Source organism: Xenopus laevis, chromosome 9_10L (genome assembly GCF_017654675.1).
Source record: "Xenopus laevis strain J_2021 chromosome 9_10L, Xenopus_laevis_v10.1, whole genome shotgun sequence".
Lineage (NCBI taxonomy): Eukaryota > Metazoa > Chordata > Amphibia > Anura > Pipidae > Xenopus > Xenopus laevis.
In genome coordinates this window covers 128,130,537-128,145,786 of record NC_054387.1, presented here as the reverse complement: position 1 = coordinate 128,145,786, position 15,250 = coordinate 128,130,537, and the positions used below count along the sequence as shown (strand labels likewise).

General features: G+C 42.5%; 1 protein-coding gene across 1 annotated transcript; it reads left to right on the top strand.

The window, feature by feature from the left end:
- Positions 1–539: 539 nt before the first annotated feature.
- On the top strand, positions 540–2,599 carry LOC108701972 (olfactory receptor 5V1). The gene has a single exon (XM_018236984.2). It carries the CDS (start codon positions 1,148–1,150, stop codon positions 2,069–2,071), a length of 924 nt encoding a protein of 307 aa, XP_018092473.1. The 5' UTR covers positions 540–1,147; the 3' UTR covers positions 2,072–2,599.
- The last annotated feature ends 12,651 nt before the right edge of the window (positions 2,600–15,250 follow it).

The window sequence follows — 15,250 nt, the reverse complement described above, 5'->3', positions numbered from 1 at the left end:
TCACTCTGGAAAATGGACATAACTACACAAATCTACTAAGATGCGGATTTTACTTAACGTTACCTCTTGGACTAGACTTGCCTTCACCACCTCAGACCAGGTGAAGTGCAATAGAGTAGATAGGAATTCCTCAAAAAAAAGTTGAAAATTTTTCTTAGTCCCAAAAAATGCTGGCGTCTTTTACTTTTTACAGGGTGATAGGCTGCAAAAGAGCGTACTTTTTTATGGGTTCCCTCCTTCCCCCCTACATTTCCTAACATATGAAACATAAACTATACAGTGGCCTCATGTGTAGGGCAATATAACAACTCTATTTTATTTTATTAAGGTTCCCTGGCCTTGTTTAGTGTAATGTATTTGCTGCAACATATACGTGCATTGTACTTTAACTGCAAGCTATATGCAAATTAGCCAACGCTAGCGCAACTTCGAACTGCTGATCGTATTATCGCTAGCACAACTTTGCAAGCACTCGGTACCCTGTGCACAACTTTGGATCTTCATGAATTAGCGTTGTCCAGGCGAATTTACACCTGGCGGAGTGTTGCGATGTGCGCAAAGCCAGCGCTGGTGGTTTTTCGTCGGTAAATAAATTTACCCCATAGTACACTGAGCTGGCTCAGTAGGGTTGAGAAGAAGGGGAAAGTTGGAGAGAATCAAAGATGGATGTTGTGGGTTGCTCCTCTAGTTGTATACTTGAGGTCAAATGACAACACAAAAAGAAGACAGCTAAATGCTGCATACGTGTGTAATGGTATCATAGATGATTATCTCTTGGGTATGTGCTCTTTCTGCCTTGTTTAGCATCCATGCATAATTTACCTGGTTTCATCAAGGATTTACAGTATTCACCAATGGATCTTCAGTAATGGCATAGTAAACATAATGAGCAGAAAGAACATGGGCTCTGTGGAATTGGTTTGCAAACTAGTAAAATAATAATGGCTTCACCTTTCATTATTTCCGGGTTTATTCCTTGATATAACCCACAAGGAGACATCCACAATAAATATTCTGGAGTGAGAAGGGTGGATATATATATATATCAAAAATGGGAGACATTACAAGTGATGTTTGATGTATGAATTGATTAGGAACCTAATAAGCAACAGAACACATTATATGCAATAACAGGAAATGACTGGAAATGGTAAGATACAATATTACTGGTGTTGAAAGATTCATTCTACTTGGCTTCTCCCATCTCCCTCAACTTCGATTCAGTCTAATCTGTGTGTTTATCTTTCTCTACACCTGCACATTACTGGGGAACAGCCTCATAATCCTGCTCATCATAAAAGACCATCGGCTTCACACCCCAATGTATTTCTTCTTGGCAAACCTCTCCGTATTAGACCTGTTGTCTCCATCAGTCACTGTGCCTAAAATGATCAAGGATCTTGTTTGTGGGAGAGGAAATATATCTTTCCATGGCTGCTTCATTCAAATCTTTTTCTTAATAACATTTGCAGGGTCTGAATGCCCTCTTCTCTCTGTTATGGCTTTTGATCGTTATGTTGCCATTTGTAACCCTCTCCATTACAGAATCATAATGAGCAACAAGATGTGCTCCTGGCTCACAGGAGGAATATGGATTTTGGGGAGTTTCTATTCTCTCTTGCACACATTGCTGACCAAAAACATACATTTCTGTGGTCCTTTCCTGATCAATCATGTTTTCTGTGATGTTCTCCCCCTTTTCCAGCTGGCATGCTCAGACATTACTCTAAACTTAGCTTTACTGTACCTATCAGCATTTTTTAACGGGATGTGCAATTTTTCTATTATTCTAAGTTCCTACAGTAGTATTGTTACTGCAATAGCAAGAATAAAGTCTAAAGAAGGAAGGATGAAAGCATTTTCAACATGTTCTTCACACCTCATGGTGGTCTCTGTTTTCTATGGGACAGTCATGGCAACTTATTTTAGCCCAGTGAGTAGTTACTCAGAGTCCAGAGACAGAGCAGCTGCTGTTATCTACACCTCAGTCACCCCAGCGCTAAATCCCATAATATACAGTTTTCGTAATAATAATGTAAAGAAGGCACTAAAGAAACTGTTCAGAAAGTGAGCAACAAGCATGTATTTAATGTACTGATTGGGAACTGTCTAATCTATAGATTACAGAATACTGTATTTACTTACTAACAACAACAACCATTAACAACAATAATTTTATGAATGATTAAAAAGAAGGGAATGTTGGTTCCTTGCTACTTTCCAGAAGTTCACTTCCTAGAGAGGAGGAGGTGTAAATTTCTCAGAGATTCACTTTAATAAAAGAAAAATATAGTAATCCCCTCTCTCCAATCATTTTATATTATATCATATTATATAATGTTTTATTTATATATTTAATTGTAAGTTTAGGAAATCTAAATGTGGTTTGACTTATTACATAACTTGGCCTTAATGGAGGGTCACTTTAACCTTTAGACTCTTGGGTAAGAAATCAATTTGTATTCAAGATTCAAATAATTTAAATCTTAACTCATTTGCTTTTGTTACTAAAAAAGAATATCAATCTATTGCTGATAAGTAGGGATGTAGCGAACTGCCGATTTGGTGTTCGCGAACGCCGTTCGCGAACACCGGCAAAAAATGCGAACGTTCGCGGACAGTTCGCGAACTTCGAACACCCGCTAAAATCGTTCGATTCGAACGATCGAAGGATTTTAATCATTCGATCGAAGGATTTTCATTCGAATCGAACGATCGAAGCCATTCGATCGAATGCTTTTCATTGAATCGAATGCTTACAATCGTTCGAACGAATGGAAATCGGTCGATTTTAGCGGTCGAAGGAATTCGAATGGTCGAATGGTCGAACGACTTGTATTCGAATCGAACGCGAACTCAAAATGCGAACGTTCCCAAACGTTCGCGAACATTCGGCGGACGCGAACGGTCGAAGTTTGCGCGAACTAGTTCGCAGCAGAACAGTTCGCTACATCCCTACTGATAAGTGCCCTTCTTGGTGGTCCAACGTTTGGTTAGGTCTCCACTTTGCTTATAACAAGGTTCATAGGCAGATTTTTAATAAGGCTTGGGGAGGCTAAGCCTCCCCAAACTTGTCCAAGATCTAAAAAAAAAAATTCTCTTTGGTCTGGAACCCTATTATAGTGACCACTTTACCAAGCACGTCTGAAAAGCATCCGCTGTTTACAATACTCTGATTCGTGACAGATTAAGCTTTAAACCTCACTCGATCTTCGCCAGAACATTATATAAGAAGTGATTGGTAAAGTTCAGGCATAGACAGTAACAGGATTCTGAAAGAGCAAGAAATTGTTTCTTTTAAGGTAGTAGGTGGCTTAACCATTTCACATTCCCAGCCGTTGCTTGTTTTGAGGAGAACTTCTTTCCCTGAACATGTCAGCAGCACTGTGATTCCTCAAGGCAGGAGGGTCAAAGGTCCTCACCTTTCCCTAATGACAGTGGGGCTGGTACAGAAGAAGTCAGAGCCAGTAACAGAAAACAAAGATGGCGATGATTTCTTGAACTGGCTTCTCTCACTACCACAGCGAGGCCTACAATCTTTCTGGGAATAACACAAGTTAGTGCAATACATTTTCAACAAAAAGACCCAGTTATATGTAGATTATCAATGCCTGTTGACAGTTCCACTTCCCACCAACTGATTATTTTCTGTTCTGGTACCCAGTAATCCCCATGCTGCTCTGGTTAAAATGCAATGACAGTTCTTGTTGTCCATTTCTGGAATGTCTGGGATTAATGTAGAAGTTGTTATGGTAAAAGTGACTTGATAATGAATTTATGACCAACCTCCTTGCAAAACATTTTTTTAGGGTCCCAAGTTGTCCATTGACCTGAGGTGCCACTTTTTGCCACTTGTTACATAACTCCGTCATAAGTAATTAATTGTTGCTTTGTACTGCTGTGCTGCCATTAGGCACTTTGAGCACTTGGCATAGATATTAACTGTGGTGACACCACAAATGTCGCAACACCAGTGCCTTGTTTGTTGAAGTAATAGCATTAACCTTGGGGTTGATGGCATTTTACATATTCAGGCTTCTGTCTCACTGTTGCCTTCTGTATATTTGCTGATGCTGAGATCAGCTGCCTGGTACATTCCTCATCCTAATGACTAATGTGACAGAGGACCAGTGGCAAAGGCTGTGGGGTGGGGATTTATGAATTGTAAATAAAAGACTTTAAAATATTACTCTTTAATTAGGGGTGAAAAGCACTGACAAAAGAAACAAAAACTTTCCCCAATAAAGTGACCCCAAGGAGTGAGACTGGAACAGACAGAGGGAAAGGGGCCATGACTGATGAATTTAGTAAGGACCAGGGAGGTTAACTAAGTGGGGGGTGATGGGAGTTGTAGTTTGTAAAGGAACAGGAAGTAAAGGAGGGGAAATATGGGCAGGAAACAGGAAGAGGTGGGGTCATTACCTTGAGGAAAGCAAGAGTGTAGACAGCGGGTTCACAATTAAGAGATGTTGGTCGATTGCATTAGTTGCAGCTCTGGGGGGGGCAAGGTCGGGCTCCCCTGATGTTCTTTGGAAGGGACAGGCCTGGGACTAGGCTTGCGGGGAAAACAGGCACAGTAGGCAAAGGAGGCGTAGATGTTTAGAGGTTGACGCTTAGTGGCAGACTTGCTATTGCGTTGTTCAAGGGGAATTGTGCATATTAATATTGTTGTAATTGTTGTATGTTTTTGATGGTTATGCAGTCTTTAGCGGCTAATTGCTACATATAAATGTGGATAACTGTTGTATAAAATATGTTTATATGGTATTAATGTTAATAAATAAGCTGCAGCCTTTACACCCACTTTTAGTTTGTACGAGTCTGTGTGGGTTGTAGAAGGCTAAGTACTGTAAGTAGGGACGGAGATTTCAATCTCCCCTTAGTCATGAGAATACAGTGGGAAACACACAAAAGTGCAGGTATAAGAACTTTAAATCCAGAACAATTTAAGGTGGAAAAGCACTGGGACCAGTCAAAGGGAGACACAGAAGTCAGTGGGGGTGGTGATCATTTTTACAACAGGGGATCATTTGCAACATCTGACATTTGCTTTAAATGTATGGCCATCTCTAGCCTACCCAAACAAAACACCCCATGCCTATGACAAGGTTACATATACAGTACATCAGCAATCATTTAACTATAGTTTAAAGAACATCTAGGATAGGCAATACATTTTCATCACATATTTCACTCTAACTGACCTTAGTTTGGGAACCATTGGGGGGCTGAACCCACAGTTACGAAACCATTGCTCTATGTCTTTTTTTTTTTTGTTAAAATATATACATGCTTTAATGTATTTATTTATATGTATTTATCTAATGTAATGTATTTATTAATATAGCACCGCAAGGGTACAGTATGTAACGATTTACCCAAGTAAAGACAAACAGAAGCACATGTACTATAAAATAGAATAAATACATACATGGAGGTCCCTGCCTCAAAAAGCTTACAATATGTGACAGGGCCGCCATTAGAAATCACGGGCCCCGCCCACTCTACTGCCCAAGCCCCACCCCAGATCCCACCCATTCCACCCAAGCTATAAAAAGCTATTGATGGTCAGGGCCAACTTATAAGTTAAAAAAAAATGGGGCCCCATAAAATATTTTTTAAAAAAACATTGGCGCCAGGGCCCCTTTTACAAGTTAAAAAATAATTGCTGCCCCAAAAATTAAAAAAAAAAAAAACATTGATGCCAGGGCCCCCCCAAAAATTTTTTTAAAAAAAACCCATTAGTGGCAGGGCCCCCCTTACAAGTTAAAAAAAAAAACATTGGTGGCAGGGGCCTATAGGATATTAAAATAATACATTGGTGGCCAGGGGATTAAAAAAAAAACAAAAAAACCCTCATTGGTATTCAGTAGAATTGAACTTGTGGCTTCAGGACTTCAACTTCGCCTCCTTTTGTGACGTTGGGTCTTTTCGCAGCTTCAGGACTTCAATTTTGTCTGTTTTCGGGACTTCAGGTCTTTTCGCAGCTTCAGGACTTCAATTTCGCTTTTTTCGTGACTTCGGGTCTTTTCGCTGCTTCGGGACTTCGGGTATTTTCGTGACGTCAAGTCTTTTCACTGCTTCGGGAGTTCGGCTACAGCTGTTTTCGTGGCTTCGGGTCCTTCGGCACTTCCGCATTTCAGCTGTTCGTATACGTATCACGTACAGCTTCGCCGCTCTCAAGGGGGGCCCGGCTCTTTTCAAAACTGCAGCACTGCCGGGCCCGGCTTTATGCCCGGGCCCGGGACACTTGTCCCCCCTGTACCCCCCTTATGGCGGCCCTGATCTGTGAGAGAAAGAAGATAGATAGAAACTAAATAGGGGGGGTGGAATAAGTGCAAATGGAGATAATGAAATTATCTCTAGTGACATCTAAGCGAGTGTGAAGGTTGGAGGAGGATCGTGTCTGGTGCAAGACAGTAGAGCATTCTGGAGCCATGGGGCAATAGAATTGTGTAGATGCTTGACTCAGCTCTTGTAGTATATAGCACAATACATAGGACAGAAGGATGCACCAATGAGTATAACCATCTGTAGGGGAGAGAAAAGCCTAAATTAGATTATGTGAGGCAAATCTATATCATGAATTTTTTATTTTTAAACATATGTATGAATGTGGAGCCCCAGTTCATAGATATATATGTGTTTATCTCCACTCTTCTTGTTGTAAAAACTGGATTACACATTAAAAATATTTAAAAAAAAAAGCATTTCCTTGTTAACAGGGATTTAATGTTGGGAATGTAAAGAGGACTTAATCCTCCTGGGTTGTACAGGTATGGGATCCATTATCTGGAAACCCGTTGTCCGGAAAGCTCTGAATTATGGGAAGGTCGTCTCCCATAAACTCCACTCTAATTGCAGTAAATAATCCACCTTTTAAAAACGATTTCCTTTTTCTTTATAATAATGAAAGTGTACCTTATACTTGAGCAAACCTTAGATATGACTCATCTTTACTGAAGGCAAAACCAGCCTATTGGGTTTAATTGCTGTTTAAATGATTTTCTAGCAGACTTAAGGTATGGAGATCTAAATTAGCAAAAGATCAATTACCTGGAAAACCCCAGGTCCCGAGCATTCTGGATAACAGGTCCTATACCTGTACATATGCAATAAATATGTACTGTGCTTGAATTGGCTGAACAAAATAGATCATAATATGTGCATGAAGCATTTTAACTGTATATACTATAATATTGCTGTCCAACTTTTATGTGTTTATGGAATTTATTCCATAAACTACATGTTCATAGCATTAAGATACATTAAGAGGGTTATTTACTAAAACTCTAATTTATCTTTTTCTTAAACCAAGCTCGACTAAACTCCCATGCATGATTTTAGCTTATTTATCAAATTATCAGCTCAAAAAAGTTGGGACGGAAAAGCCACCAAAAAAAAAATCAAGCAAAAATCAGATTTGATGCATGAATTGCTCAAAATATTCAAGTTATCACCAGAAAAACACAAATTTTTCAGATTATTGGACGAAACCCAGTGTAGCTCACAATGTTTTCAAATTGTAAAAGGGACATCTACCATTAACTAACATGACCTCGGCAGGTTTGAGATGGTGGATTTTCAGATTCTTAGCAGCTTCGGGGTATATTAAATCTTTTTTTTCCACAAAAACATTTGTTTTTCCCCAAAAAACCTAGGCTAGAAAAAAATTTGACATTTAGTAAATAACCCCCGCAAAGTCACTTTTTAAATATTAATATAAATTTAAGGCAAAACAGAAAAAATCCTAACATTATCATTATATATGTGTTTTATTTTTGTGCTATAGAGAGTCATAGTTTCTAATACCATTGAATTAAATATTCTTTGCAGATGAAACAATAGAATACAGCGTAAGGGGAATATCTATGCTGCCATAGTTTTATGGATCTCTCTGTACAGACTATGAGCAAACTTAGGGACTGTTCCTGCTGAATTGTGCTTAGTACAGGGGAATACCTATGCTGTCATAGTTTTATGGGATCTCTCTGTACAGACTATGAGCAAACTTAGGGACTGTTCCTGCTGAATTGTGCTTAGTACAGGGGAATACCTATGCTGTCATAGTTTTATGGGATCTCTCTGTACAGACTATGAGCAAACTTAGGGACTGTTCCTGCTGAATTGTGCTTAGTACAGGGGAATACCTATGCTGCCATAGTTTTATGGGATCTCTCTGTACAGACTATGAGCAAACTTAGGGACTGTTCCTGCTGAATTGTGCTTAGTGCAGGGAATACCTATGCTGTCATAGTTTTATGGGATCCCTCTGTACAGACTATGAGCAAACTTAGGGGACTGTTCCTGCTGAATTGTGCTAAGTACAGGGAATACCTATGCTGCCATAGTTTTATGGGATCTCTCTGTACAGACTATGAGCAAACTTTGGGGCTGTTCCTGCAGAATTGTGCTAAGTACAGGGAATACCTATGCTGCCATAGTTTTATGGGATCTCTCTGTACAGACTATGAGCAAACTTAGGGGACTGTTCCTGCTGAATTGTGCTTAGTACAGGGGAATACCTATGCTGCCATAGTTTTATGGGATCCCTCTGTACAGACTATGAGCAAACTTAGGGGACTGTTCCTGCTGAATTGTGCTTAGTACAGGGAATACCTATGCTGCCATAGTTTTATGGGATCTCTCTGTACAGACGATGAGCAAACTTAGGGGACTGTTCCTGCTGAATTGTGCTTAGTACAGAGGAATACCTATGCTGCCATAGTTTTATGGGATCTCTCTGTACAGACTATGAGCAAACTTAGGGGACTGTTCCTGCTGAATTGTGCTTAGTACAGGGGATACCTATGCTGCCATAGTTTTATGGGATCTCTCTGTACAGGCTATGAGCAAACTTAGGGACTGTTCCTGCAGAATTGTGCTTATCACAGGGGAAATTTTTCTTTATTAAGTTCTTGCATCCTGATACAACAAAGCTAAAGAAATAGCATACCAAATAAACATTCATATATATATATATATATATATATATATATATATATATATATATATATATATATATATATATATATATATATATATATATATATATATATATACTGTATATACATTTGCAATATATGCCTAAAACGTATTTACAGAATAATGTTATTTACATTATACAGCTGTATTCTGTATTTAAATACTCTAAATTGCTGTTCATTTCATCTTCAAAACAAGTGGCACAGTCTGACTGACTGCCACTCTAATGATAACAAATCAAATCACAAATCAAAGCTCTGACTCCGGGAAAGAAAAAGATTGGGCTACTCACCTAAGACTGTATGAGCCCTTTCAGAAAAATAGAAAATGGCAAATATCTACGGGGGTGAAAAGAATTAGCCCAACACCAAAGAGACATCAGGATTAGCAAATGACTCATGGTGGGTCAAACTGAATGCCCCTCCATAGACCCTTCATCCATCAAAAAAAACGTATCTTCCCCAGTATCGTGTCCACCACCACTGGATAGGGGAGGACTTCACACCTCAGAGAAACCTTGCACCGTGCACTCCAGGTGTAAAAGCGGACAACAGAGTTGACTAAGAAAAGAGTGCCCAAATCATAACCCCTGTGTCGCTTGAAAGCCCCATAGGCCGACTCTTGGTAACTACAACCAGAGAGGCAAGGAATGGCAAAGGCAGCAGAGACTTGTTTGTAGACATCTATGTTAAAGGGGCACCGAAGTAAGAAGTGATGCATTGTTTCCAATTCCCCAGAACATTCCTCCCGTGGGCAATCACGGTCATCGCTGTGTCTGTACTTCAGATTGTCATTAACATAGAGCTTCCCATGGAAGGAGTGCCAGCTCCACCCACAAAGGAGGCTTCTCCAAAAGGAGGTTGTTATAGTTGTACTTTATAAAGGTGTTCACAAAGAACACAATGAGGTTCACCATACCGAGACCCCCCTCCTTCCTTTGTAGGTAATAACATACCTTTTGATGAGGTTTGTCTTATTCCCCCATAACAGTTGGAAGAAGAGACCCTTGATCTTAACATAGAAAGCCTCTGGAAAAAGGCAGACGTGGCTGAGATAAAGAAAGATTGGAATCAGGTAGGTTTTGATAAGATCCACCCTTTCTCTGAGGGTATATTTCAACCCTTTCCACCGGTTCACCAGAACAGTTGCGGTTTCCAATTTGCCCACCCAGTTTTGCTTGGCGTAATCACCATGATCAAATTCAATGCCAAGAATTGTAATTTTGGCCTGGACCACTGGGAAGACATCCGGGAGACTGAAGGCAGGATCTCCCTTCCCCATCCACTTATTCTGGTTAATCAAGGACCCAGAGGCCCTCTCGTAGCCCCTTAGCATACTTGCCACAGTCTCTGCCTCCTCCCCACTAGACATGACTACTGTGACATTGTCTGCATAAGCGGAGACCTTCAGGGCCCTCCCTGGATACAGAGGAACCCCGCTAATGCATTGCCCTCTATCCGCCTAATGAGGGGATCAATGGCAGATACATAAAGCAGAGGGCTCAATGGACAGCCCTGTCTGACCCCAGAAGAAACCCCAAAGCTCTCCCCGGACCAACCATTCACAAACGGGAAACTCTCAGCCCCTCTGTACAATACTTTTAGCCAATTGATAAATTTGCCCGGAAGACCGTATCTGTCAAGGAGTTACTTGTGGTTTACCCTATCAAAAGCCTTTGACTGATCCAAACTCGGCAAATACTTACCCCACTCGCAGATCATGCACTGCTCTAGGACCTCCCGTTTGTCAAGGACAGCGGGAAAAGGTGCTGCGGCCCTTCACAGTGCAGTGCTGAGAGGGGGAAAGAAGCCTTTCTGCAAAAGAAAAAAGGCGGTTAAACATGACTTTTGCCAGAATTTTTCTGTCTGTATTAAGAAGAGCGATGGGGCACCAGTTCTCAACCTTAGACTGGTCCAAACCCTTGGAAAGGAGAATAAGAGCTGAGTGTCTCATAGAGGGAGGGAGTAGGCCTTCTTCCAGGGTGCTGTTGAATACCTCTGTGAGATGAGAGGCCAGGATATCAACAAACTGTTTATAAAATTCCGCCGTTAAGCCGTCAGGCCCTGGAGATTTTTTGAGGCTGACGCCTTCAATCGCTGTCTTGACTTCCTCAACTCCAATCTCACACTCCAATTCGTCAAAAGGAATGTTCTCATCCTGCAGAATAGGGGTCTCTTCTAGAAAGGAAGACATACTGGCCTGGGAGAGCCCCTGCCCCTTCAAAAGTTCAGTATGGTAGTTCTTAACAACCCTGAGAATACCAGGCTCCTAAGTCTCTAGCACCCCAGCCTCATTTTGCAAGCCATATATGGACTTGTGGGAAAACACTTCCCTACAGTTTTGGAAAGGGTCAGGCGAGTGGTGCTTCCTGTAGTCCCTCTCTAAAACCAGGGAAGAGTACCTGTCATACTGATACTCCTTCATGAGGGCACGGACCCTGGCAACTTCCCCACCTTGGCCACCATCAACTTAAAAATTATCTCTGGAGACCCATGGCAATTTCAGTGAAATAAATTACACTGAAATTGCCTTGATCTCCAGAGTTTATTTTTAAGTTGATTTGGAAGCTTTTGTGGCTTGATGGGGCCACTACTCTGTTGAGAACACCCTGAAATGTATGGAGTGAGGGACCACCAAAATCTTTTCATTGATTTGTGAAGTTGACCAATCTGTCTAACTTTCTCCTGACGGCTTGGTAGGCACGGTCTTTATCCATTTGCATTTTATTAGCTAGGCCTCGAAAGACTCCTGCTGCCCTCTTTTTGACCATCTCCCACCACTCCGCCTTAGTGTCGCAGATATCTAACAAGGATTCTTGAGCCTGAAAGAACTCCCTGAAGGACTGATTTACACACTCCTCCCCCAGGAGGGCCGAATTCAGGCACCAAATACCCCTTCCCCTCTGAGAGGACTCTGAGACATTCAAAGACACCCCCCACCATACAGTGATCAGAGAACTCCACAGCTGTCACCTCAGGAGGAGACACTATGAAGTACTGCTTAACAAAAAACCCGACTAACCATGCTGTTAAGGAAGATGCAATCGTAGCCCAGCCGACCTGCGTAACCTCCGATATCCATAGGCCTAGTCACGGCACACCGCCAAACACTATCGGCTTGGCTGTAAAAAGAATGGGCTTGATCATGCTAAACAGCTCCCTCCTCGCCTTCAGTGCCTGAGGGCCGTACACATTAATAAGGCGAATATTCTGCCCATTCAGCAGGACGTCCAAGACCATACATCTGCCCATCTCTACCCCAATCACCCGTTTGACCGTTTAACTGTTACCTTATTGTACCTCCACTGTAGGTCGCAGCTGCAAGAGACCAGTAGGAAGGACCATGTGTCCATTCTTTTTTGGTTCTATGGAGCACCTGTAGATTATATAATCTGGTCTCTTGCAAAAATAAAATCCATGCCTCAATTTGGGAGAGCAAAAAGAAGGCCACTTCTCTTGCACCTACAGACTTAACGCTCGCTCGTCACAACACGTAATGGAGGGGGTACAGCTATTTACAGGGTGATTATGATTTTTGCCTTCCTATCATCATCAGAGCATTCCCTCTTTGCAGAGATACTAAGTGGGAGCTTCTCTGCTTTAGCAGGATCAATATCTTCAAATTCAGAGGAAGAGTCAGTATTACAAGAACTTCCCAGCTCCCTACTCACACGTTGCTCATCCTCTGCAAGCTCTTGCTCCTCACTCTCTACCCTCTCCCCCAAGATAATGGGGCAAACCTATTTTCAGATAGGAGAATTGGGCCACCCCCTCCTCCTGAACACTTGGATGGGCACTCTCTGCACATTCCCCATTACTTTTCTTTCTGTGATTTTCCCCACTCACAGTCTTATAAACCTTTTTTTTGGCCTCAGCAGCTTTATGGGGTTTACTCACCTTAATCCAATCCCCAAATGTGCTTTTAACAATGGATAGAGCCACACTTGGCAGCTCAGAAGGGGGGGGGTCTCCTGAACTGCAAAAATGGGGGGTTGTGGGTGCACACCTGAGGCCAATTTCAAAACGTTAATATTGATAAGCCACCATACCACGTGTGTGTACATGGAAAAGTGTCTAATGTTACTAAACAGAGAGGTAAAATTCCTTTTTTACTATCATTAGAGGTAAATAAGTTAGGGACCACCATGTGGGGTTTTACCTTGACGTGGTATGGTGGCTTATCAATATTATGATCATAACTTTGTAACAAAAAAACCCTGTTTCAAAATTACATGCACTTGCATATTTACTTGAATCATTTAGATATGGCTCTAAACGTTTTGAAATTGGCCTCAGGTGTGCACCCACAACCCCCCATTTTTGTCTCCTGAACTACCCCTTGGGAGATTGGTAGCTCCCCGTCCATATCCCCCTATACCCAAAATTCTTCTCCAGCTCTTCTATCATGTCCCCATACTTTTTGAGCCAAACCTTGAGCCAAACCTTGAGATCTGTGGGCGGGGGGGGGGGGGGTGGACTCATTCTCTAGTAGAATGGTGATCCTACAGACTCCGGGTCTAGATACAGGAACAGCTCTGAATCCCTCCCACATGCCACAGAAAACTCCCTGAACTTGCTCCAAAACTCTTCTACTTCCTGGACTCTCATAAAGCTGACAGAATAATCCTTAAAAAACCTTATTATGGACAAAGCAATAGATGTCATTAGCAGAGAAGCCCATATCACAGATTTTATCAATGATAATGTTTCAGGCAAGGGTCCCTCCCCCTCCCACTGCAATCGCACCACACTCTTACTGCGCCCAGAATCTGGGGTATATTCCTTCCCACGCCGGGGAAACTGAGCCTCTGCGGGTTGATCCCCATGCCCCACACACACCCCAGTCATGTTTGTCTCACCCCATTCACTCCCCCAGACACCCTGCCATGCACAACAGTCGCAAAACTTTGGCCACTCCCACTCGCCACTTAATTCGCTGTACTCACACCCACCACTGCAACATTTGCTTCACCTGCACCCAAAGCACTTGTACTGACACCCACACTCACCTCTTGCACAGACACATGTGACACTTGCACAGCCTGACCCATCGACACTTTACCCCCACTCACATTCACAGATGCACCAACAGATTTTGTTTTGCACTCACCAGCCAAAACCTCAGGCATCCGCTCACCAATCTCCTCCTCACTGCAGTCACTCCCACGCACACTTGCACCTCCAGAAACAGCAACATCCGGAATTGCTAGACTATAATTAGTGTCTTTTTTTTTTTTATCTGGATAGCTGCTTTAGTAGCCTTCTTTGTCATCTTCTTGGTCATCCTCTTACTTCTCTGATCCATCTGATCCTCCTTTGGCCAGCAACTGCACCTTTGCACTGAGAGTTCTCTTTAATGTTAATATCACTGCCAGCTCTGTCCTGCTCCAGATGAGATGTAGTATGAATGCCTGAAGTTGCTGTGAGAGTTCCCCGGCAACACCTGGGACTTCTTGTTCCTCTGCGCTGTTATTTGCAGCAGTGAGACAAAGTGCTTCCGTTTCAGGCTTTTCCTCGACTGACTGCTCTGTATTCCTTACAGATGGTACATTCCCAGTGTTCACTGCTGCAGCCACATTAGCATTGGGTTTCTGTGCCCATGCAGCCAACACAGCAGGTGCCAAATGCACCCCAACATTCTCAGCTTCTGTTGATGTACCCCCAGATTGTGGGGCTGCCTGGGAGACTCTTAGAGACAGGGGCTGGGAGCAGAGTAGGGAAATCACTTGCCACATGTATAAACCCACTTCAGGCTGGTGTTTCTGTCTCCTTTGCTTCACCTACTCCCTTGGGTCAATTTTTTGTGGTCTCAGAGTGCAAGGAGATTCTGCCGCTCTGATCTCTCTGAGAAGACCCGGTGTTCCAGAGGGGGTACCAGTGGGGGTACCTGTAGGTGCAGCAGAGGGGGTGCCAGTGGGGGTACCTGTAGGTATAGCAGAGGGGGTGTCAAGGCTCCTTGGGGCTGGCTGGAGGGCCACAGAGCTGTCAGGCTCCTCATCACTAGATACTTTCTTGATTGCTCTGCGCCTCCTGGCGCCTCTGCTCCATCTGACGGAACCTCTCGGCATTATCAAATTACTCTTTTACATCACCAATTCCATTACCAACAGATTCCACCTCCTGCTCCAGACTGTGCAGTTTGTCACATAGGTCTGTAATTTCCACCCGCTTTTTAGGCCGGGCCAGACTGTATGCCTTTGCACAATCATGCCTCTTGTTCTTTATCAGAGTCTTTAGGGTAGCAATCTCTGCCTTTTTCTCCCTGT